This window comes from Macrobrachium rosenbergii, chromosome 41 (assembly GCF_040412425.1).
Source record: "Macrobrachium rosenbergii isolate ZJJX-2024 chromosome 41, ASM4041242v1, whole genome shotgun sequence".
Lineage (NCBI taxonomy): Eukaryota > Metazoa > Arthropoda > Malacostraca > Decapoda > Palaemonidae > Macrobrachium > Macrobrachium rosenbergii.
The window spans coordinates 34,659,708-34,686,381 of NC_089781.1; the positions used below are offsets into that span (position 1 = coordinate 34,659,708).

Genomic DNA, 26,674 nt, shown 5'->3' on the forward strand with positions numbered 1-26,674 from the left:
TCACATGCATTCTCTCTCTCTCTCTCTCTCTCTCTCTCTCTCTCTCTCTCTCTCTCTCTCTCTCTCTCTCTCTCTCAGGTCTAGAGTGAAACAAGCATTAACCAAAATAATTTATTTGACAATAATCTAACATAACTGCATTGCAAGAAACAAGACATGAAATAAAATGGAATACTGATGTTCACCAAATGATCAAACATACTAAGGTCCACCATATTCAACTAATTATTCTCTCTAAATAATTTCCCCACAATAGGTCAAAACAAGTCAAAGTCCAGTACATTCCCAATGAGTACATCTAAACCTCTTCCTCAGCGAAACATCTGAAGAAGCCAAATAAAACCCTTATTAAACAAATGCATAAGTGAGAATCCCTCCCATGTTACTTATAAGTACACGCTATGTAGAAAATGCCAAATTCAAGTGAGATATATGTTAAATGAAAAAAAAATCCACAGTTTGGGAAATCTAAAATGTTTCCTACCTCCAAACAACAATGTTCGCAATCTTAATTGATAAGTCTCAAACCACAGAGCCTTCACTGAAGACTTCTATTAATATTCGGTGTTCATCTTCTAATGACAATTTGTTTGATTACTAATCCCTTCACACTCTGGGGGTCCATCCCAAAAAAAAACACACATATGAACGAATCCTCCACAACCTGGACATTTCCTGTGAACAAACTAACAAAGTCTTGTTGCTAGGCAGGGATGTTCTCATGTCTCAAGAATATTTAACATGTTCGACACATATACAGTTTCCCTAATCAGGATGCGCCCCAGACACCAGCTGAACATTCTCTCACGGTTCTTCACAATGCCTTTAGCCACACTTATTATTAAATAACCTACTGTGTATTTTAATTCATAAAATATCTGTGACCTATGAGCTTTTCATATATATATATATATATATATATATATATATATATATATATATATATATATATATATATATATATATATATATATATATATATATATATATATATATATATATATGTGTGTGTGTGTGTGTATGCAACATGTACATATATATACTAATATATATATATGTATGTATGTACATGTATGTGTGTATATATATATATATATATATATATATATATATATATATATATATATATATATATATATATATATATATATATATTGGATAATTATGCAGCAAACGAGGTGAGCTGACCATAATCACGGAAAAAGCCTCATAGGTCTAAAAAACTATATCCAAAACCTAAATAACTGCCATTCCTTCGTTACAACATTTTTTCCGAACTAGGGTGTTGCCATTGCAAAAGGACTGAAATCACAGGCAAAAAGTGATGAAATCCTAAAAGGGTAGTAAACCAGGCTGCAACAAGAGGCAGATATGGAGGTCAGGGGATACAAAGGAAGGGGTAGGGCGTAGGGCTTTACTCCGTAACCTGATAAAGTATGATAAAACCGAAAAGTAGGAGTCTTTTCTTAAACAGTATAGAAAACGAGTGCCATTATAATACACACAATGCTAACCATACCTGAAGAGATAGACACTGGGACTTCTTCAAGCAATACAATTTGAAGACATATAGCAAATGTATCCACTCAGAAGCGCGTGATCATGTAAACGCAATGCTTCATCGTGGGTAACATTTTTGGGGGTTTTATTGTTTTTTTATTTATTGAGGTTGCCACCCTCAGCTTAAGCAATTATTTGACTATATATAAGTGTATATATTTAAAATGTATAAAATCTGATAATAATGTGGTTTATTTTATAATAAAAAACTCTTCCGTAGGTGAGTAGTGCCGTCAGTGCACCTCACATGGTTCACTCTAAGCATTACTTAAGGTTCTTTGCATCGTTCCTTCGACTCTGAGCTGCAGCTTCTTTCATTCCCTTTTCTACACCCCCCCCCCTTTATATTCTCTTTCTTCCACCTGACTTTCTGCCCTCTTTAATAATTGTTTCACAGTGAAGCTGCAAGGTTTTCCTCGTGTTACATTTTTCAAACCTTTTCACTGTCAATTTCCCTTTCAGCGCTGAATGACCTCACAGGTCCCAGCGCCTGGATTTTGACCTAAATTCTATATTCGTTCCAATTCCTCAACTCTCTTTCTCTTCCGACTTTTCCCTCGTAAGAACGTTCAGTCACAATGAAGCTCGCTTAGCAAACCTCTTGGCCTTTATAGCACGACCCATATCATACGACAGCACGACTCGCGTGAAAACAGACTTAGCAGCATCTCGAGATGTGTCTTCGTAAAGAAACCCTCAGTGGCGTCTACCTTTTTTTCAAATAAACTAAGACAATCATCCGGGTAAGTAACCTCCATAATTTTAGCGTTATTTCTTTCACTATAATGCGTATTGTTCGTGACTGGTACCAGTTTCTCAGATTCGTTTCTTGACAATTAACTAAACGTATAAGCAGAAACGATAGCAATTAAAGAAACCCATAGACACAAATACCATTTCATATGATACATCCACATGAAGCATTCCTTATCTAACGGCAGTCACGCTAAAATCCCCCAAACGTCTTTGATTACCAAGTTCGACTATTTTGCTCATTTATCTCCTATTCGTGTCAAATTCACAAACTCACTAAGCAGTAGTATCCGTAATAGTTACATCCTAAACATCCAGTCCTGAGAGTTATTAGTCTTACATTGGTTTCATAGATAGAACAGAATAGGATATTACTTTTAAGCCTAAGGCCAAGCGCTGGGACCTACGAGGTCATTCAGCCGTGAAAGGGAAAATTGAGAGTAGAAAGCTTTGAAAGGTGTAACAGGAGAAAAACCTCGCAGTTGCTCTATGAAACAACTGATAGGAGAGGCGGAAAGAAAGATATAAGAGAATACGAACGTAGGTACAGTAAAAGGACTGAAAGGGAATGTAGCTAGGGGACGAAAGAACGCTACAAGGAGCCTTAAGTAACGCTTGTGTTCATAGAGAAAAACTCACGGCTTGTGTTCATAGAGAAAAACTCACTGCTTGTGTTCATAGAGAAAAACTCGCCGCTTGTGACCATAGAGAAAAACTCGCCGCTTGTGACCATAGAGTAAAACTCGCTGCTTGTGACCATAGAGAGAAACTCGCCGCTTGTGACCATAGAGAAAAACTCGCCGCTTGTGACCATAGAGAAAAACTCGCTGCTTGTGACCATAGAGTAAAACTCGCCACTTGTGACCATAGAGAAAAACTCGCCGCTTGTGACCATAGAGAAAAACTCGCCGCTTGTGACCATAGAGAAAAACTCGCCGCTTGTGACCATAGAGTAAAACTCGCCGCTTTGACCATAGAGAAAAACTCGCCGCTTGTGACCATAGAGAAAAACTCGCCGCTTGTGACCATAGAGAAAAACTCGCTGCTTGTGACCATAGAAAAAAACTCGCCGCTTGTGACCATAGAGAAAAACTCGCCGCTTGTGACCATAGAGATACACTCGCCGCTTGTGTTCAGAGAGAAAAAATTGCTGCTTGTGTTCAGAGAGAAAAAATTGCCGCTTGTGTTCAGAGAGAAAAAATTGCCGCTTGTGTTCAGAGAGACAAAACACTGCTTGTGTTCAGAGAGAAAAAACTCACTGCTTGTGTTCAGAGAGAAAAAACTCACTGCTTGTGTTCAGAGAGAAAAACTCACTGCTCGTGCTCATAGAGAAAAACTCACTACTTGTGTTCATAGAGAAAAACTCATTGCTCGACTTCATAGAAAAAATTCTGCCTATGTTCATAGAGTAACAAACTCATTGCATGTGTTCCTAAACAAACTCATTGCCTGTGTTCATAGAGTAAGAAACTCATTGCCTGTGTTCATAGAGTGACAAACTCATTGCCTGTGTTCATAGAGTGACAAACTCATTGCCTGTGTTCATAGAGTGACAAACTCATTGCCTGTGTTCATAGAGTGACAAACTCATTGCCTGTGTTCATAGAGTGACAAACTCATTGCCTGTGTTCAGAGTGACAAACTCATTGCCTGTGTTCACAGAGTAACAAACCCATTGCCTGTGTTCACAGAGTAACAAACTCATTGCCGTGTTCATAGAGTAACATACAAATTCAATGCTTGCGGATAGCATCATAAATACACTGCTTATGCAATGACTAACCTAATAGTATTAAAACTAACAAACATACCTGCCAAACTTAACTTGACTAAACCCCACCCAAAGTAAGCAGATATTCCTATTATTCTATGGAAAAAATATCTATGACTTAAAATTTCCATACTTTCAACTAAACAAAAAATTGCTTTCGTGCTGTCTGTTAACAGGGGCTGAATTCCTAGCTATGGGTCACTGACAAACTTGAAAACTAATTCCATCTAACAGCAGAAATCCAAACGTTACTCTGGACAATCTCTGTCTGGGGATAATTTTGCATGGTTTTGATGACTTTCAGGTGATTAGGTGCTAGGTAAGCAAGCCCTATTATTGTAAATGACCCGTACATTTAGGGAGCTCCCTAAACCACCATAACGTGAAACTTTTGGTTGCAAGAAGAAAATACCAAGTTCGAATCCTTTGAAAGTTCTATTAAGCCTAATGTCAACTTGACACTTACAAACTTAAATTCAGGCAAAATCTTTATGAATATTGGCCAAAACTTACTGACTTAAACTAACCACAAACAATCCATTTTCAGGAAGCTAAAATTGTCAGATAAAACACACTAAGACATTGGGACCTTAACATAAATTTAGTTTAATGCTGAATATTGCCGTTTGATGTCAAACACTCATTTCCTCAAACTTAGGGAGCTTCTGTAAACTTAACTGAGTGGGAGGTAGCCAAGTACATTTAAACAACTAGTACCTATCTGGATTTACATGAAAACTCTTGCTAGGGCAACTATTACCAAGACAACTAATTCCTGGAAAATTCATTTTGGACAACTCATACCTGGACAATTGATATCTAGGACAACTGACATACAGGACAACTCTTAACAGGTATAAAGTGATCATTTAATTTTGAAAGAAAAATAAAGAATAAAAACAAAGAAAAACATTTTTGGGGGGACAATGAAACTAAAACCATTAGAGACTAAATATAAAAATAATATACTAAAACTGAAACTCAGTGCAGATTATCTGCCACGGCTTTTGCCACAGCTTTTAAGCAAGACATTTTCTGGCATGAATCATACTTTTCAAGTCAAGTTATCACTCGCTAGTTGCACTCTTTGTAAACCTGTTTCAGCTCCAAAATTGTTTCCAACTTTCTAGAAATTCGGATGTTGGCATGAAATTTTATTTTGTAAGGCATTATGAAAACCTTCAAGGCTATTATTAGTTCTAGTCATGCCAGTTGAAGTTTTCTCTCAAATATTCCAAATGTCAATTGGAAATATTGGAGCCAGACGACGTCTTCTAGCGCCTCTTCCTCTTTTGGGTCAAAATAAGACAAATTCTTGTGGCAAACTATCGTCGCCGGACAGTTCTTCGTATGCAAAACATTAGTCATTGGTAAAAAAAGCAAGTGCTGTAAACCACTATCTTTGGAAGAAATACTTCATCTGTATTATATTGGACTTTATGACCTGCCTCGAAAAGTTTTCGGTAGAGGTTTTGAGAATATGAAATAACCACTTACCTCTACGTCAGGAAATCTTGAAATAAGGATATTCATGGGGGCTTTTTCAACGTACATCAAATACCTTTTGGGCTGAATATCAGGGCGAAGAGTAACTGAGAAAACAACCGATCATAAGTTGCTTGGCCCTTGTTGGGTAACTGCGTGTTTTCAAATTGCCTGTTTGAATGCTGATTGTATAACCTCATCTACTGCAGTATCATATGGCTAAAATTGTTCCCCCGATTCAAATTTTCAGTACAACAGCGGGATATCAAAACCATATCTTACTGATGGAATAGGGGGGAACGCTATTATTCTGCTGTCGCCACCGACGAGTATCTCGTGATAAACGATGTTGCAGGCAGTCCAGCCTACGCCTCATCTTGTAGAGAACATTCTGTCGCAATCTCAGTTCTCGCGGTCTCTTGTGATAGGGCTTTACCTTTACAGAACTGAGGACAATTCTTGATTTCACTTGATTCATATCAGCGCTGTGAAAGTGTTCCCCTGTTGAAGATACTATTTCTAATGGATCCTCCTCAGCCATCGTCTGAACGCGCGCTCTGCACATCTTTGCTTCACATTGCCATACTTCTATTGATTTATCTGCATTCCGTCCTTAAATTATAATGCGTAGTTATTATCCACAAGCTTACTAGCTCCACGCTGAGATTTGATATAATATAGCATTATGAGGGCTAAGAAAATGTAAAAACAGTTAAAAGTTAACATGTACAAAACCAACTAACTTGACAAGTACAAATAAAAAAAAAAAATCTGAAAAGCTATGACGACCGTTTGAGAGTTGTTTGCTGGGCGAACAGTAACTAGCATGAACTATGAAGTTTAAAAGATGCTAGTCAATAATCAAGATCTAAATGATCACTTACGCCTATAAGGGGGTGGTGTCTATTTTTTGACGAATATTTTTGGAAAAAGTCGACATAAGCTAAAAGCTTGCGTATATATTTACTTTATCAAGAACTATTTTTAAGTGTTTTTTTTTAAGTGAAAATATTTATACTTATGAGTTGTCCTGGTATCTGTTGCCCTAGAACCAAGAAACCTAAGCAGTCATCAAGTATACTTACCACCTGAAAGAAAGTTTGATAAGTTGGCTTGTTCAAAACCACCCAAGAACCTGCATAGGTCATACGACCTACTATGCAGAATATGGAAACACCCCTCAGGGGCGCCGCCCTTAAAGGGTGGAGGATAAGTTCAAGAACTTCATACAAGTAAAAAGTAAATTTTACAAAAATTAAATTACAAAAAATAAAAATGTAAATTTAATCAAGACAAAGTAAATTTATTAAAAAAAAAATTAAGATTATGGTAAATTAAAAAGTACATCTATTAAAAACATTGTAAAAGTAAATTACAAACATTTTTAAAAATTGATGACCAATTAAAAAGTTTAATTACAAAAATTAAAAATTTATGACAAATTAAAAAGAAAATTTATGACAAAACGACTAAACTTAGCGGGAAAAAAATACCTCCTACATACCTGTTGTTAAAACTAGTTTTATCATACGTGAAGCTTTACCGTTAGAACAGGAACTGAAAGTCAAACTCGTACCAAAAACATCCTGGGAAAGACAAAGCTTTAACTCACTCTAAATCTCGTAAATTTTGGGTTTTTACTCACGTCAGATTATGGGTAAACACCCACAGAAATAATTATATTGACGGCCCAGGATTTGTACGCAACTAAAGGCGCAGCAAGATTCGAAAATCCCCAGAACAAATATTCAGTATTAGCAATCATAAAGTAAAATTCCAGTGTTACCTTGCAGAAGCCCGGGTTTGGTAAATTTACAGTTTCGGTCAAATTCGGATATGTATTATTTTTTACTCGTTATCATTCATTTTTTAGATGATTCATACGAAAAACTTACTCGAATCTTGCGCAAATTAATGGTTAGGAGATATTTGCCGATGAATATCGTTCCTTATATTGTTATCCCATCAAAGTACGAGTTACAAGGTAGGACAATAACACTCCCCCCATAACTAACACGGCAAATTGTAACCAGTCAACACCGAACTGTAATTTTACCTAAAAAATAACACCACGTGACCTAGGGGTGTTGACTGGTTACAATTTTGCCGTGTTATCTATGGAGGGCTGGGGGTGGGTGGGTATTGTTTTGCCTTGTAACTCGTACTTTGATGGGATAACAATAAGGAACAATATTCATCGGCAAATATCTCCCTAACCATTAATTTGCGCAAGATTCAGTAAGTTTTTCATATGAATCATCTCAAAAATGAATAAGTAAAAAATACATATCCGAATTTGACCGAAAAACTGTAATAATACCCCGGGTTTATATAACTTGACCAACGAGATGACAACAATCGATGGAAATCTCAAGTGCCAACTGTAGTGTAGTCGCATGATAAACAGTTTTTTTTTCGTAAAAACTTCATAACAGAAGCAATTACGCTACGATAAATTAAGGAGGAATTGAACGCGCCACTCTTCAGGAAGTTAGCAAACTTCTGTTTAGTGTACCGCCCAGAGCGATGGTACAGTCGAAGGTCCGAAGGTTCGAATGTCCGGAGACTCCGGACTCCGAACTGGAACGATGTTGTCATTTGCCAAGGACTCTAAAGTCTTAGTAGTGTCTTGCTTCTTGGAACATGACTGGATGTGATCTGTGGATATCCTTGAAATCGCTAATTTTGCAAGTATTATTCTTATTTCCTACACCCTTCTTTTACTTGTCTTTCATGGAGTTTAAAATACATCACAGGAAATAGATTTTCCTGAACGTAACACGCAATTTCTTTTAGGGCTCACGAAAGAATTTGCAGCATAAGCCTGTCGCACATTTCTTTTCATCACTTTGATGAACAACTTTTAATTCGCGTGGATATTTTGTTATAACGATATATAATGAAACAGTCTATATATACGTATACGCACACACACACACACACACACACACACATATATATATATATATATATATATATATATATATATATATATAATGTGTGTCTGTAAAGTCACCACATCGGCGCCAGGATAGTGTTTCGGCAGCGGCGCCATTAATTAAGTCTCCGCTGAGCTTGTTTTCTTTGGTGACTTCCCATTTTCTTCAAGCTCAATTAGTCACGCCTAAAACGTGCCAGGTCACGCATTTTAATCATTTTTACTTTATGGTATTTATACGAATGTCACACATTGTGTATCACATGTTTCTTCATTCACAGGCATCAAGACTGTATCCATATTGTAGCTCTGTATGTTTTGTATTGTAATTTGTACTCGTTCACTGCATATTATTGTTTATTGTTTCGACCTCAGGTCACAGTCAATTCCATTGTCTCTCGCGGCCCAGCGTCAGTCGGCCGCAATATAAGCTGCCTGGATCTGTAATAAAGTAGCAGTAACTTTTACCTGCTCGTTTCTTTGACACCTTACAGTGGTGACCCCGGGTATCCCGGAGCCATTAGCGGACTCACCGCACGGCGACTCAGTCTTGGCTCAGGATTTCTCCAAAACGCTCTTAGCGGCCTAAACACGGCGCTGTAACCAGCGTTTGAGCGTGCTGACTCGTCGGCGTACCCCACCAGCGTCACTAGCGGAACCACGGCGCCGCGAAAGTGCGTACTGACGCCGATACCCCACTCCAGTAAGGGTCAAAGGAGCGAGCATGGGCGCGATATCCTCCTTCATGCAGTTAAACGGACCCCGCGGACTCGGAGGTTTACCTACCTCCCATCACAGCCGCGCCCGCCCCCGCATCGAGGCCCTCCGCAACTCCACACGACGGCCAGGCAACACAATCGCGGGCCGCCCTCACCGTAAAGCTGCCGCTGTTTACGCAGGGGAACCCATCGATGTGGCTGCGCAGGGTGGAGAGCCACTTCAGAATCGCGGACCTCACGGACGAAATCCTACAGGCCGACACAGTGCTCAACGCCCTTCCGGAGGACGTGTACAGAATACTCATCTCGCGAGTACCGAAACACACACCCTCACATACAGCACCACAAAAAGTTCCTCCTCGAAGCTTGCTCCCTGCCCATCGCCGAGCGGGCGCCCGTGCTATCGACCTTGCCATAAATCCACGCCACGACCTCCAATTCAAGAGGCGGCTTGGGGCATGGTCGTAGATCTCCTGTCAATACCAGACTTGGGTGGCACAAACAAGCGGCAGGAGATAAGCTTCACAAGGGAAATCTACCTTCGCCAACTCCTCCAGGAGGTACGCAACCAGATCGCTCACCCCTACACCATGCCTGTCGAGGACCTCATAGAGACGGCGCAACACCTCACAGACTCCGTCAAAGCTTCACAGCGGCTAAAACCGGCCACACAGCCGGTCAGCTCCGTCCAGCCTGAAGAGGACGTAGAGCAGCCCGTCAACGCCATCGCCAACAGACGTTCACCGAACCACAGCAGATGGAGGTCCCCGGGCTTCTGTCGCTACCACAAGTGGTTCGGAAAGGACGCCCGAAACTGCCTGCCGCCCTGCTCGTTCAACCGTTCAAAAAACAGGGGTGGCAGCGGCCAGCAGGACAGGCCGCCATGGCAGCCGAAAAACCCAGGGCCTCAAAAACAGTAGGTTTTTACGTCCGCGACACCGTCTCCGGCAGGATGATGCTGGTCGACACAGGAGCCTTTAAATCGGTCTTCCCAGCATCCAGAGAGGACCGCAACCAGACACCAGACCCGGCCGCTTTCTGACGGCCGCCAACGGAACCCCATCCTCCCCTACGGCACCAGGCTCCTGTCGATCTCCATCCTTGGCCAGAGTTACTCCTGGGACTTCATCGTCGCGGACGTAGGAACCCCACTCCTGGGGGCCAATTTTCTGGCGCACTTCGGCCTGCTAGTCGACGTGGGGCGCAAGCGCCTCCTCGATACCGACTCCTGCCGGTCTTTCCGTTAACGGCGGGACCCAGACCCACCATCAGCGCCGTCACCCCCACCAGTATGCACACCTACTGTCGGGTTCCCTGAGGTATTTAAGCCCGAGCCGCCAAGTCCCGGGGCCCCAGCCAAGCACGGCATATACCACCATATAGTGACTAAAGGGCCCCCGACACATGCGAAGTTCCAGGCTTCCCCCTCAGCGCCTTCAGGAGGCGAAAAAGCATTCAGCGGAGATGGAACAGATGGGCATCTGCAGGAAAGCCTCCAGTCCATGGGCCTCCCCCCCATGGTGCAGAAACCGGACGGCTCCTGGAGACCCTGCGGCGACTACAGGCGGCTCAACATTGCAACAGAGCCCGACCACTACCCTCTACCCAACTTGCAAGACCTCACGGCCTCCTTTCACGGGGCCAAAATATTCACTAAATTGGACCTTCTTAAATCTTATTTCCAGGTACCTGTTGCGCCAGAGGACATACCAAAGACAGCCATCATCACGCCCTTCGGGTCCTATGTGTTCGCCTTCTCCACCTTCCGGGCTGAGGAACGCCGGGGCCACCTTCCAGCGGCTCATGGACAGCATCCTGGGGACCTAAAATTCTGCGTCTGCTACGTCGACGACATTCTCATATTTTCCAGGTCTCACAGCGAACACCAGAGACACATCAAAGCAGTCCTCCAGCGCCTCCAAGAGAACGGCCTCGTCGTCCATTTCGACAAGTGTACCTTCGGCGTCCAGAAAGCAGAATTCCTGGGTCACGAGGTGTCTCCGACAGGCGTCCGCCCTCTTACATCGAAAGTGGCAGCCGTAGCCAAGTTCCCGACACCCACCTCCATCAAGGCCGTCCAGGAGTTCCTTGGGATGGTAAACTTCTACAGGCGGTTCATCCCCGGGATCGCGCACACCACGGCCCCCCTGACGGAAGTCCTAAAAGGTCAACCGAAGTCCCTGTCTTGGGGACCCAGCCAGCAGCAGGCCTTTTCCTTGACGAAGGCCGCCCTCACCAAGGCAACCGCCTTGGCACACCAGGATCCCAAGGCTCCCCTCCAGCTGACGACAGACGCCAGTAACGTCGCCTGCGGTGCTGTTCTGGAGCAAATCATCAACGGCGCCCCCCAGCCCATCGCCTTCTTCAGCAAGAAGTTCAGTCCCGCAGAGACCCGCTACAGCACCTTCGACAGGGAACTCTGCGCGATGTACCGCGCAGTTCGGCACTTCAAGTTCCTCCTGGAGGGGACGCCCTTCACAATCTTCACAGACCACCAGCCACTGGTTCACGCCTTCACGAAGCAGGGGACGCATGGTCTTCAGACAGCAGCGCCACCTTTCAGCCATAGCCGAATTTACCTGTTCCGTCAGGTACCTCCCGGCAAGAAAAATCCCGTAGCAGACGCCCTCTCCAGAGTCGAGTTGAACGCAGTGCAGCTTGGTGTAGATTACCAGGACCTTGCCAGAGAACAGGCCGCTGACCCAGAAACCCCAGCATACCGCACCGCCATCACATCCCTCAAGTGGCGGGACGTGACCCGCCCCCGGAGGCCCCAGCCTGCTCTGTGACATCAGCACAGGCCAGCCCCGCCCCTTGGTTCCAGCCTCACGCCGCCCAGGTATTCGACATAATCCACGGCCTCTCACACCCTTCCGGCAGGACCACGGCCAAACTGCTTTCAAAAAGTTCGTCTGGCACGGGTGCAAAAGACGCCACAGCCTGGGCAAAACAGTGCCTGTAGTGCCAGACCAGTAAAGTGGGTCGTCACACGCAGTCGGGGGTAGGCGAGTTCCCACAGCCAGGGCGCCGCCGCCACATCCACATCAACGTCGTCGGGCCTTCCCCCATCAGGCGGATCAGATACCTCCTGACGGTGGTAGACCGTTCGACGAGGTGGCCCGGCCACACCCATGCAAGAAGCCACCGCCAGCGCGTGCGCTGAGGCCCTGCTCTCCAGTTGGGTTAGCCGCTCCGGCGTCCCGGACCACATCACAACCGACAGGGCCCCGCTTTCCTCTCCGAGTTGTGGTCTGCCCTGGCTCAACTGCTGGGAACCACGCACCACACCACCACAGCGTACAACCCAGCAGCCAACGGCCTGGTCGAACGATTCCACAGGTCCCTAAAGTCATCCCTCATGGCCCGCTGCACCGCCGAGGACTGAAACATCAGCTGCCGTGGGTCCTCCTCGGGTTGAGACCGCCCCAGAGCCGACGGCACCCCATCCGCAGCTGAACAAACCTGGGGGGAACCCCTCGTGGTGCCGGGAGAGCTCGTGACGGATGAACGCCACTCCCCATCACTGCAGAGGCTCCGCGACGTGGCGGCAAGTTCGCCCCTTGCAGGCGCTCATACATCGACAAAGCAACCACCTTCATGCCGCCACAGCTGTCATCCGCCACCCACGTCTTCGTCAGAGTCGGCGCCGTCCGTCCACCACTAACTAAGCCTTACAGGGGACCCTTCCGTGCTGGAGCGGAACAGCAAGGCGTTCCAGCTGGCACTCCCAGGCAAGAACGACTGTGTTTCCATAGACCGGCTAAAGCCCGCCTTCCTGTCGGAGAGTCCCAGCAGCGACGCGGCACCCTTCCGCCCAACCGCACTCCAGCACGCCCTCACCCCGCAGGCGCCGCCTCCCCAGGAAGGGACCGCCCAACCAGCAGCCTCACAGGCGGGAGGGCCTGTGAGGTCCCTCCGTTATCTTCAAGGAGCCGCGGCACCCTTCAGCGTCCCAGCAGATACAGGGATTAGTCAGACGTGTCCCTCGTCTTGGGGGGGGAGTATTTGTAAAGTCACCACATCGGCGCCAGGATAGTGTTTGGCGGCGCCATTAATTAAGTCTCCGCTGAGCTTGTTTTCTTTGGTGACTTCCCATTTTCTTCAAGCTCAATTAGTCACGCCTAAAACGTGCCAGGTCACGCATTTTAATCATTTTTACTTTATGGTATTTATACTGAATGTCACACATTGTGTATCACATGTTTCTTCATTCACAGGCATCAAGACTGTATCCATATTGTAGCTCTGTATGTTTTGTATTGTAATTTGTACTCGTTCACTGCATATTATTGTTTATTGTTTCGACCTCAGGTCACAGTCAATTCCATTGTCTCTCGGTTCGGCGTCAGTCGGCCGCAATATAAGCTGCCTGGATCTGTAATAAAGTAGCAGTAACTTTTACCTGCTTGTTTCTTTGACACCTTACATGTCTATGTGTGTGTGCCGTATAACTGGATACTTGACATAAGACTTACAACACTGGTATATGATTCGCAACCAAGTACAAATGAATATTACTATAACAATTAAACGTACTTAGCCCTTCCATTACTGCTGTGAAACTGATACCTGAGTTTTTATGCTGGATAGTTATATGGTTTTTTTTTCTAGATACTGAAATATCCAGGCTGCTATTTGTGGCTGCTGTGTTATCTCAGTCCAGGGGTTAACTGCCTCCTTTCAGTAAGCATTGAAACTCCCTGTTTTGGGTATTTGTTTAAAATAGTATTTCTACTGATTTTTTCGTTTTCTTTTTTTCACGTACAAACGTTTCATTTGCTATATATATATATATATATATATATATATATATATATATATATATATATATATATATATATATATATTTTGTTACATATTTGGGAGGTTTTAGCTAATGAAAATGAATATTGATTGAGAGTTGCCTTATGGGCCAATTACCCAGACCCAAAAATGTAGGCAAATGTAACAGAGGATAACTTACCATCTTATTACATTTAACACAAAAAGGGGAAGGTCACCACAATGCCAATAAATTATTTTCATTTACTTCATGCCACACAATTCTAGCAAGTAGATTGAATCTTGACTGGCATGCAACCCTGCAAAATATGTGTACACGTAATTTACAACCAAGGTTACAGTTAACAAATAAAAATAGAATAACTTCTGACTGGAATGCAACCCAGCAAAGGAGTGCAACAAGTATCTAATACCAAACTTACAGGTAACTGGCTTTCAAAATTCAGTAGTGGTTTATGCAATGATAACGCAAAGTGGATAGTCTTCGCAAGCAGAGAAACCACGTGGCTCGTGGTTTCTCTGGTTGCAAAGACTATCCATTCAGAAGCTGGCTTGCAAGTGGCAAGGCTGATTAGTAATCTTCTAAGGCAACATATCACAAGGTGGTAGGTGGCAGAACACGACGGACAACATAACCAGCCTCTGGAAATAGATTTCCCAGATAAGAATTCGTACATGAAAAGGTTCTCTCACTTGCAATGATTTATCACAATGGAGGGGTGTTTTAATCTATATCACTGAGCACAGATTTATTCATTTACTGTATGTAATTCATGAGGGAACTACACATGCTAGGCATTTACAAGGGATTCATGTTGGGAGATGAAAATCTTTAGAAGGAAATGAGATATTTTAGTGAAAGAAAAGGTACTGGCATGTAATTGTTAATTTCAAACTTACCGGCAATACAGTATTGCAGGTGCTCCACTGTATTTAGCTTGATCCAATATGCCTTCCGTTAACAACTTAGGGGGTGACTTGAAGCCCAGGTTACTTGTGGCCTTAGAAGCACACGTGGCCATGCCTGAGACAAAGGACTACACCCCAGAGATAGGGCACAGGAGCAGAGGTGTTACTCTGTCGAAAGCTGAGCTGAAACTTCTTTGGCAGCCCCTTGTTCCCTTCCTTCGCCCTGTTGTTACTTTCCTAGATGCCTTCAGGGTCCAGAAGGAGTGCCCTCATTCCTGAAAGAAGCAATTAAGACCAGCAGACAGGAGAGCACAGGAATATAGTTCTTGGGACAAGGGTATCTAAAGGGACGACTAGCATGTCTATTAAAACCATGACTAATCTAAACTTCTATTTGATCTGACCCTTTCTCCCCATACTGCAAGTTTACTACCTTGAGACTCTTCCTATCACTGTCTTTGGGTCACCCCTCCCTCAATGTACTGAATTCTGACCTCTGTATTAAGAGGATAGAGAGACGAGAGCTGAATATATCTATTACAGCTTCCCCTTTTAAGCAGGCATTCACTCTCTTTTGGGAGTGAAGGTCTGTACTAAACAAGCTCCTTGTCTTGATTGTGTTACTTTGCCCGCCACCCCCACCCAGAAATGGGTCTTGCCCATGCAATGCAGCTAACTAATGTGATATCCCTAACTGCTAGGATGGGAATGTGAGCTTTACTAGCTTACTTACCAAAGAAAATGCTAACACTACTCAAAAGTGTCTATGGGTATTGAACTTGCCATCTCTGATGACAGTGAAAATCCATTCCTAGGCAAGTTTTACATTCAAATTTGCATCTTGTTATTGACATCACATATTTTCACACTGCCGCAGCACCAATTTAAGTGATCTAACTACAATGCAGTATTGTTACAAATTACAAAAGTTCTTTGGTTAGGATACATACAAACATGTAAAATAGACAACCTGAAGGGTTGATGAGTGCAAAGCCATGCATGAGTGGCTAGGACAGGTCCTTCAGCTTGTCAAGCTAGAGGGCAGTTCTAACTCACTCCATCTTATTGACAGGATAGTGAAACCCATGAGTAAGGTATCCAAGCAGCCTCCTCTGGATTAGGTGCATGTTATATCTTACTAAGTGAGGCATTGTGCCAAGTGTGACGTGAGAGTACTCGCTCTGACCTATGCGATAATGGTTTACTCTTTACCCTATTAACAAAATTAGGTTAATTATACTTCCAAGGGGTACTACTATACCTCATATGATCTTGACCCAGATGTTATGTACGGGTTCACTTGATGCAGAGATCACTCAGGCTGCTTCCTCTGGATAAGTGCCAGGATCACTCTGTGATGGGAAAGGCACCATGCCACCAAATGGACAACAAGTGCCAATGAGAGCTTTTTGCTCTATTAGGATCTCATCTACCCCTTTTTCTTCTTCCTCGGGTGCCTCCAAGATCTATCTCTGACAGGCCTAAGAGGTGATGAGGGCACCGACTCTGGGGTAAGGCCAAAAGTACCGTTGGGACCGCTGTCAGGGGTAACCCTAGGGGCTACTGGAAGGTTCCTTCCTTTGGCTGCTACGACAACCAGAGGAAGGTAGTAACAGCTTCTGCATCCAAGCAGGACAATTCCTGGTAGACCAGAGAAGGTGTAGCAGGTAGGTCCACCAGAGGTTCATCCTCTGAGGAAGGGATTGATAAGGAAGTAGGATTATTGGGTGCTGGAGACACAATTAACGATGACCAACTCAGTTAGGTTTGGTAGGTCTTCCGAAGGTGGATTAGTGACAGGATCTGGCACTGGCACTGCACCAAGTCAGAGTCAGGCACAGGGGTCATTTTTGGTATTTGCTCAATGTCCGTAGGGGATGGAGAGTGGCACTGCTCAGGGCACTCCAGTGGCACTGGCAGAGATTTTAGGTCAGGTGAGCCTTACGAGGAACCCGTGGTTGCAAAGCCCCTAGGTAGGTCTGAGATGGGCTGAGACAGGGATTCCTGTCCCAGGGGGAGGTCAGAACTTCCTGGAATGCTTCTGGTTTTGGTGACCGCTGTGCATAGCTTGTTAGGGCATCCCGACCAATTAGTGGAGTGTCCTCTCATTTTGCACGTTTTACAGAGGTACTGGTATTTGTTAGCTTCCTTTGCTGTGAGGGAGGAAGGTTCTGGTGGCTGTTCTTTCATGAAGAGGGAGGACTTGGCTTGGATTTGCACTGGTAGTGCCCTTTCCTTCGAGTACTTTGGCAGGAGGAAGGTGATTCTGTTGATGGTGACATGCCTTCAAATATGGCTGTGCTCCTATCATGTGATGCTACAGTTGATGCCTCTCTTGTGGAGGTAGCCAGTCAAAGTAGGGGAGGTGGGAGAGGACACCCCCAGAGGAGGTCTCATCCCAACAGAAACTCGATTCCGTGCCTCATTTTGCTCACATGCCAATGTAGTGAGACTGCGTACCCCAAGGTGTCATGACCTGCAGCTTGACTGTGGGAATGGACGTAAAATGGCTCTCTACCCAAATCATCGTCCAACAAGTCATTTCGTCTACAGTGGCACTGCCTGGCACTCAGGACATGCTTTGGGCAGGCATGATAGCCGGCAGTGTAGTGACTGAAGGCACCACAGTCCTTGCAGGGGCCCCTTAGCTGGGCTTGATGGTACCACTATCCAGTGGGCGGAGGCTGCCTTTGCTTTACCTTCCATATGCTTGAAGAGAAGTAAGGCCCTCTCTGTCTCTGTGGTACTGTAGTGTGCAAAGAGCAAGTCCACTTCTTCCAGCCATGCTTCTGGCTTGTCTTCAGTCCACTTTGGTATCAGTGAATTGATACTGGATACAGTATAGCGAAATTAGGCAGAGCGGGTGTGGGGGTAGAAGTTTGTTGTAGGGCTAGAGCTTTGGCACTGTCCCTTCGAGCCTTCTTCAGCTCAATCTCCTTTTCTTAGAGAGCTAGCTCATACTTCCTTTGCTCTTCTTTCCCCTTCTTTTGTTCTTGTCTTTTTGACCTCTCTCTTTCTTCCCTGGCTTCTCTCTCCTTCTTTTGTTCTTCTCTTTCTGCCCTTTCTCGCTCTTCTTTGGCTTCTTCGTACTTCCTTTGTTCTTCTCTCTCATATCTCTGTCTCTCCTCTTTATCCCATTCATCCTGTCTTTGTTCCTCTTTGCTTGTTTTTCCCTTTTTAGGGCAGCATCTAGCCTTTCCAATGCCCACTTGGTGAGATTTCTTCCCATGAAACCCGCCTCCTTTCTCGTATTCATGAAGGCTTGGTACTGGTATGCCGACATGGTTCGGGTAGGCTAGGAGGTATTAAAATGGCTTCAGGAATTAAAATGATTTTTGGGAAGTGTCCCTTAACTTTGATGACACTTTGATGGAATGGCACCTTTCAGTAAGGTGGCACTGTGGCTGAGTATGCCGTTTGAAGGTCACACTGATGGACTGGTCCTTGGTTAGTAAAACCCTGTGGATGAACATGCTACTGTTGGCACTCTGTGTTCAATTCACAGGTGTGGCTTGTGTGTTAACACAGGACTCTTTCTTGGTGGCACTGGGGCGCCAGTGTATTCCGAAGTACAACACTAAATTGTGGTGCAAACCAATTGTACTAAAGGAAGTGGCACTATGCCTGAAGCAGAGCGCAAGCAATGAGTTAGAGAAAAGAAAAGGTAAAACATTTCAGGTTGGTTGCTCACTGACAGTGCCCCAGATTAGTGGCACTGTGAAGGGGAATCCCTTTTGTTGGTACTCGTGGGTGACTAGTTCCTAAGCACTAGTGATGCCGCTTCCTTTCATTCGGAGGAAGGAAGATTTGGGGTTTGCACTTCAACGTGAAATTTATTGCTTACAGTATACGTAAGTCTTTGAAAGGACCCACTCATGCAAGGCAATTTTAATAAACTGTGGTTAATGTTAACTTTCACCCAAAAGTCTTCTGTGATGCAGAGGTTTTTATTTTCGTCCTGTGGGATGAGTTAACAAAAGCAAGATACGCTGATGAAATGCATGGGTTATCCCAGGTATTGAATTCAAGGTATAAATTTGAGTTTGATTTATATCCCTTGGCTTTGTAAGTAATACATTATTTTCAATAATATCTCAAATGATTAATAAACCATGCCTTCTAATTAATTTTGGTAAAATAGCATACTTGTAAGAATAACTTAATTCATCTCTCTCTCTTCCGACTGAGAAACAGATATCATATAAGGATGACTCGTTACCCTTAACTAAATTAACTAGACTCTGCTCTCAGGGGTTAAAATGAAATGGGGTTCCAGGTTCCCATTGTTTTAATTAATTTTGTGACTTTCAATCTACTGTGCAAGATTTACGTTAGGTATGTGCGTAAAGCAGGGGAATCTGCTCGTCAGCATATGATATGAATGACAGTGACTGGGAGTGACAGATTCAAGGTCGTGAGGGCTTGTGGCGTGTAAACAATGCCATGTGCCTCTGTTTACCAACGCTGTGGATTCAAGATGGCCGCTTGTGACGTCACACAGACAACCAATCAGGATGGCTGACCGCTGAGAATGGTGTGTGGGAGCCGCATATTGTTTGCTGCTCTAGTCACATCATGCGGACGAATACACGACCCCGTGCACTACTCTGTTACTTTACAATACAAAGAAAGAAGGAAACGTTTATTTTTTCTGATGGGATGATTAATGCATATATGTAGATGCAAATTACTAACGTAAAACCCCAATAATGCATTTACTTATGAAACAGGAAACAAAATTTGATATGGTATCGAGAGGGGGAGGGGAAAGGCGAGACGTCTACTTATGTCCACTGGCTGGCTAGCTCAGGTTATAGTCTAGTTGCCAGACATCACTCACAAACAAGGCAAACTTTCAAACACTTTCAAAATTAACTTCACAAGCAGGAAAAGTGCACTTATTTTCCTAATGTTAACTGTTTACGAATAACACTGTCTATCACTTATTAACTTGGCTAACACCTACAATTGTTACTTTTAAGACACAGCCCGTTTCTAAAATGACTAACTACCAACTTTCTACCCCAGTGCGTAAACAAGACACACAGTGCTATCTCCTCTGAAGAAATTCGAGGCCATTTTATTTAGCACACTCGAAATTAAGAAATTTGGCGCTCTAGCATGTACTTTATTTTCTGTTATATAATCACAGATCACTCTTTTTAAACACTGCTTATCCGCTATTCGTTCCTAACGCAATCTTAGTAGTATAACATCGATATTAATTTCTTACCTTTTATGTCTTTTCCTTGGATGTTCGTAAAGCCCAGCCACCCAGTGTACACAAAAACCCCAACTTTGGCCCTTTAAAACTCAGGACATATTCAACTGCCTGGGATGAAACTTTGGCTTTAGAGGTTTCTGATTAAGGTATCTAATCGTGCCAAATTTAACCGAAATCCGTTTAGCCGTTCCAGAGATCCAAATATCGATTTTTGGAGTTTAGGGGATGTGGTAGGGTGTGGGTGGAGGAGGGACCTAACATATCTGTGGAGAAATAACGGTGATACTTAGCTTTTCTGAAAACTCGTATTCTGGAGGAGCTGGTTGACTTACTGTCAATTATCTTAATTAAAAATTATCACACCCGTTGAATTTACCTACGCAGTTTTGGTTTCCGTGATCGTTGGCCTACCTACCTAAATAAAGACGCAACAGTTAGAGTATTTTCATACACGTGTATATACATACACACAGATACAGTATATATATATATATATATATATATATATATATATATATATATATATATATATATATATTGTATAATTATGTAGCAAACAGCTGAGCTGACCATAATCATGGAGAAGACACATAGGTCTAAGAAAAATATGTTGGGTGAATTATAACCCTGTTCCTTTGCTACCACATTTTTCTCTGTCTAGTGTGTTGCCCTTGCAAAAAAAGACTGAAATCAGGTTGCAGGGTAAAGCCCTCCTTCCTTTGTATTCCCTGATCTCCGTATCTGTCTCTTGTGGCTGGGCTATACTACCCTTTTTGTGATTTCATCACTTTTTCGTCTGTGATTTAAACATAGTATGACACACATAAAGTTGTTAAACTAGGTTTAAAAGGAAAAAAAAAACGAAGAAAACAAAAGGCATTTGGGTGTGAAATGTCCTCAGGTAACAGAAATCAACTTTATTTTTATAGAGATGTTTTACTTTCTATCTAGATATGCTACAGTATATGTGCATAAGAATATTTTCGTGTGTGGATATGCTGTGAAAAGAACCTAAATGTCTTTAGTTAAATAAGAAGGCACGTTTAGCTATTGATAGAGATGGGAACACAGTGACGATGAATTTCAAAGTACGAAATTAGGTGAGAGAAAAAGAAAGAGTATGAAAATAGTTGTCAGGTAAGACATCGCCGTGCCCTTTGCACTACTCGTTATTGTTTAGGTTTTAGAAGACTTTTCTACAATTTGATGCCCAAGTCATTACAAATTGTGATGAAATGAACTTTGCGTTCACGCTGGCTCCCAACCTATGAAACCAAATACTGCTGACAGCACCGCCTTTGTCCGGAGAACATTTTCAGAAATGGGCAATACCAGGCCCAGCGCTAACGCTCCATCCGATGGTTTGTTCGTCCTGACTTTACGTCAAGCATTTTGTGCAATACACAATACTCTCTAGATTTACTTTATTCACAGTATTTGTTCATTCATAAGTATTCATACAAGGAATTGCTTTTTAAAACAATTTACATCATCATTTTTAATCAGAACCGAGTTAGTAAATAACTGAAACATATTCAAAAGTTATCTTATTTTACACATCTTACTTAACAGGACATTAACGAATAATGGTTAAATTCAAAGTTTCTTTTGTTGGTGGCGATTTTATCGAGTCTGTTCGGCATATGGAGGTTCAACACATGCAAAAATTAAGACCACAAATGGTGAAGGTCATTAGCCTCGCCTTCACAGCCTTGCAACATCCATCTTGTTTTCATCCAAATTGGTTTCTTGACCTTCCGCAAAGATTAATTTTCCTGTTGTCAGTAGGTCCTCCTAAACCACTGAATTTTATAAAGTGAGGTTATATGGCATTGTCTATATTTTCATGACAGAACTATGGATGGCATTGCAACCTAATTGTGAATAGCAGGGTAGTGACAGACACGATAACTGACGTTGTCAGTTCCCTTGTGGAATTTTGTAAGATATATCTTGATTTTCTTTTTCAGAAATCCCCGGTGGCAGCTCATCGAAAAATCTGGCAAGACAGTTACGATCGAGGCTCTGCCATGGTACAATCACCGCAGAATTCTTGGGAATTTGCATTAACGAAACGAGGTTACTTTGCCATGTTGTCAAAAGATTATTTTCTGCACAACTCGGGCAACGATTGTCGTTTCCTGACTCTGAAGCGAGACTATTTCCCAACTGGAATGTCATTTGCTTTAAAAAAGAATTCTCCAGTAAAACCAATCTTAAACAATATGTAAGCAGTTATTTCTTTTTTGTCCTGGTAAAAAAAATTGAAAGGAACTACACACATAAGCCTATGCATCGATATACACATACATTAATTCATGACTATCGTTACGACAGTTTTACACATTCTGGTACTATGATAAATACAGGGAGCACTACAGCAACAAATTTTGTCCTTGAAAAAAAAAGTTAAGTATACCTTAGTTTTACCAGACCATTGAGCTGATTAACAGCTCTCCTAGGGCTGGCCCGAAGGATTAGACTTATTTTACGTGGCTAAGAAGCAATTGGTTACTTAGCAACGGGACCTACAGCTTATTGTGGAATCCGAACCACATTATAGCGAGAAATGAATTTCTATCACCAGAAATAAATTCCTCTAACGCTTCATCAGCCGGCCGGGGGAATTGAACTCCGGCCCATCGCGTGACAGTCCGCAGCTCTACCGGCTCACCAAAGAAAAGGCACAGGAAAGTGGTGTCGAAAAAATTACACACGCCTTAAGTGCATTAATGTGATTACGTGTTCATATGTGTGTAACTAAAAGTCTTACAGCCATTCATGTATGAATGTATATATGAAAGCAAACTTATAGTAGCTAACCTGATGCCGCTTAATAAATGCTCACGTGTAGCTTACTCCACCCAAGTCTTCAAATTTCAAACAATGGTTTTCGTTCCGCAAAATGTGCCTAAATGAGTAGATAAAGGAATTGTAGGGCGAAATTGTTTTAGCTTAAAGATAAAAAACTTTAATCAGACTACACTTATCACCTTTCGACTTGTTTAGCTTTGCCTGAGATTCTAATATCTCTTAACCGCATCCAGTTTTAAAACGCTTGATGTTAAACTATCATAGTAACTAGACCCAAGAAGTAATCACCTTCCGTACTTTTAGGGAAAACTTTGATTGCGTGCTTGCCTGAGTGTGGGAATAAGAAACTAAATATGTTTCATTTTCATCGGTACGCAGAATGAAAACAGAGAAAGTGTGAGGATGTTTTACTAGTCAATTCCTCTGTTTGAAAACTATCTCATTGGAAGTGGTTGAATATCTCCTGAATTATTTTGTTTATATTTTTCAGTAGACATAAAACCCTCTTTCTCTAACTTATTAGTTGGATTGGCCACATCCTTATCTTTGATAATATATACTGCAACAGTTTATCTCATTTACACCACCATAAATGGGATAACATAAATTTACTTACAAATATATCCTCATATGATACATAAAGTACAGCGTGTTTGGCACAAACGATAGTTCATGCGTGGTTGTATATACTGTGCACGCATACTATTTTAAGCACATGTCAGTGGAGGCAGAAATCTTATGAGATACTATAATGGGAACTCACCAATTAGTAACTAGAAACACTCGAATTAAAGAGACAACAAGAAAACCAGGCAACATCACACAGTCTCCATCAGGCCTCGCCCTTCTCTGGGAAGATTTGTGTATGCATTAAACGTACCTAATTATAAACTTACGTACCTAATTATAAAATAAAAAATGCTACATTTTTTGGTCCTTGATCACTGAATTTTCAAGACTGATTTGAGAATCATCTTCTTATGACATGAACCATAGTGACTCTTTAACACTCTACAATAAATGAGCAGTGAATGAGATAACTATTACATTGAAAGTTGTAGAATACCTTTGAATGATAAGAGAATTTCTTGGCGACAGTGACTGTTTGAGCCTACACTGACTCATTCTATCTTAGATGCATTGCGTGGTTGTAATACACAGGATAATTATCATCATTAAACGTACCTCTCTTTATCTTTAAGAGATTTTTGTTGCCATAAATAAGTTCAAAGCATGCACAAAAATTTTTACAAGATAGTTAAGGAGGGATATCGTATACCAATGAATATGAAAAAAGGAAAGCATTAAAAGTATGATAAATCTATTATCCAGGAGAGAGTTTGTGTGTGTGTGTGTGTGTGTACTGCATATCATTGATTCCTGCCTCAAACAGCATTACTTCTCATAATCGATACGAGAGTGCTGCGGTTTATATTATCACAGGATAAACTTATACATAACAGCCATTCAGTGTGAAGTTTCGTTTTTACTGAATTCTTGTTTTGCCAGGGTTAGGTTTTCTTAAAAGCGTATTCCATTTGTGTCATATATCTCATAAACAATAAGTAATATATGTTAAATATCGATAAATGGAAGCTGAACAAACATTATTTTTGTTTCTCCTTCTATATTAAGTCCAATTTTTGTCACCAATTGCCATATGTTTTTTTTATAATATTAACAAAGTTTTACAAAACGTTCGTATTGATTTCACCTAACAGAATCCTGAGAATGCTTTCATCTGGCATCCTGGAAAAACTTGGGCGTGAAGCTAAAGTGACGAGGGCTGCCTGTGACAACCTGGAAGTGGCACCTATAGGATTAAGCTCCATCACGGCCCCGCTGTGTCTCCTCGGGTGTGGAGTCATTGCTGCCTGCGTTTTTCTCCTGCTGGAGTTAGTGGTGGCCAAGTGGAGGGCAGTTGCTTGAAGAAGGACAAAGGAAAGGTGAAGTTCAAGCGATGTTACTGGAGTATTGTACGCATTTCAGGATTCTTCCTTGACTTTGTAAATCAGTTTGAATTATTTACCATTTTCTCTCATCTGAATAAGACCAAGTTATTCGGTTATATTGATGATTCTATGAGTATAACTTCAGGACACTGAAGTGGCACAAACGTTTGCCCTAAATGACAGCGAGGTTTACTTTTTCTTATACAGATTATAACGTCTTTAGAGTTTGAAAACTCAGTAGGCAGAAATACCGGGACGTCTGAAAAAAATACCTTTCTTCAAAGGCACTTTACTTGCTATCAGTTAAATTTGGGAAAGTCTGGTGAAACAAAAGCCGTTGATATTGCAGTGCAGTGACAACATCCGACGACTGATCTCGTTGGGTAGCCCTTAACCCCATCATGTCAGGCAGGTGAGGGGAAATGTACTCCTGCCTCCTGAGGTCTTTTCAGGTGACCTAAAACATGCTGAAAGAATTAAACCTCTCTATATTTTATCGCTCCATCTTCAGAAAAACAACAAAAAAAACAAGAGAAAAAGTTGATTTCGTCAACATTCATGGAACCTACACATTCACTAAAAGGCTCTGCAGTTTTCACCTTATTTCCTTGGTTTTTTTTTGTGTGTTTATTGTTTTTATGATCAGCGGATTTTAGACTACAGTTTAAAACTACGCAGGAGTATGAATACAATAAAATAACAGAAGTTATTAAGATAACTTTGCTAATCTCCTATAAAAATTTGTATTTTCATCTACAGAATGAAGCTTTTTTATAGGCTTATCTGTAATTGCTTATCTTGATTATCAGGTGGTTAAGGTTGTTTGCAATGAATTTTATAAGTGGGGAAACTTTTTCAGTTATTTCATTTTTTAAAACATTTCATTTTCACGTTTATCTAGGTAACTTTTATATTGGGGATATTTTCTTAGTAATTTTCATTCGATGCATTATTAGTGATTCTTTTCCATCAGTCATTGTGAGCACTCTTTTAGGAAGTCTCATTTGACGAGTGACGCTAATCTGAAACCGGCTTTGGTAGTACGTAACCATCATTTGAAGTTGTGCCTTAATTTCCCATGTTGAACTATTACTATCCACATAGTTTTAAATACCAAAAACACAATTGCGTGTCTATTAATGTTAACCTGATATTTGTGCTTTTAAAATGGTATGCAGTGTGTTTTGCTTGCAAGTCATTATTCGCTTGATATATATATACTATATATATATATATATATATATATATATATATATATATATATATATATATATATATATATAATATATATATATATATATATACATTTACATATAAATATACACATATAGGTATATGTATATATATATATATATATATATATATATATATATATATATATATATATATATATATATATATAAAATATATATGTGTGTGCTGAATCGCTATAACTCTTGTGTGCCATTTCCTTAATCCTAAACAGTTAATGCTGGTCCGTGAGAGTCAAAATGTCATTAAATTAACTATTCATAGAATGGCAAAAGCCACAATATATTTCACTACTCATGAGTAATTCACATTAAAAGACAAGCTCTTCACTTGGTGCACTAACATACAGTTTGTAACTATTAAAGTTACTTATTTAACAATTCACTTTCAAAAATTGTGATCTTATATAAGATATTCAGTCGGCACTACAGCAGCTCCTCTTCTAGTATTTCTTCATTAGTCACATAAACAAAAATCTAATGGGAAAAATGGGAACCTCTTTTAGTTGTTTTATGA

At 41.7% G+C, this 26,674-nt stretch overlaps 1 protein-coding gene across 1 annotated transcript in view; it reads left to right on the forward strand.

Annotated features, from left to right (window-relative positions):
* The window catches only part of LOC136826465 (probable glutamate receptor), a 60,082-nt gene extending 34,834 nt beyond the window's left edge, over positions 1-25,248 (forward strand). Inside the window, exons 10-12 of the mRNA XM_067083672.1 lie at positions 22,112-22,368; positions 24,677-24,901; positions 25,115-25,248. Of these exons, the coding sequence (XP_066939773.1) occupies positions 22,112-22,368; positions 24,677-24,884 (465 nt within the window). The 3' untranslated portion in view covers positions 24,885-24,901; positions 25,115-25,248. The remainder of the gene's footprint in view (positions 1-22,111; positions 22,369-24,676; positions 24,902-25,114) is intronic.
* The last annotated feature ends 1,426 nt before the right edge of the window (positions 25,249-26,674 follow it).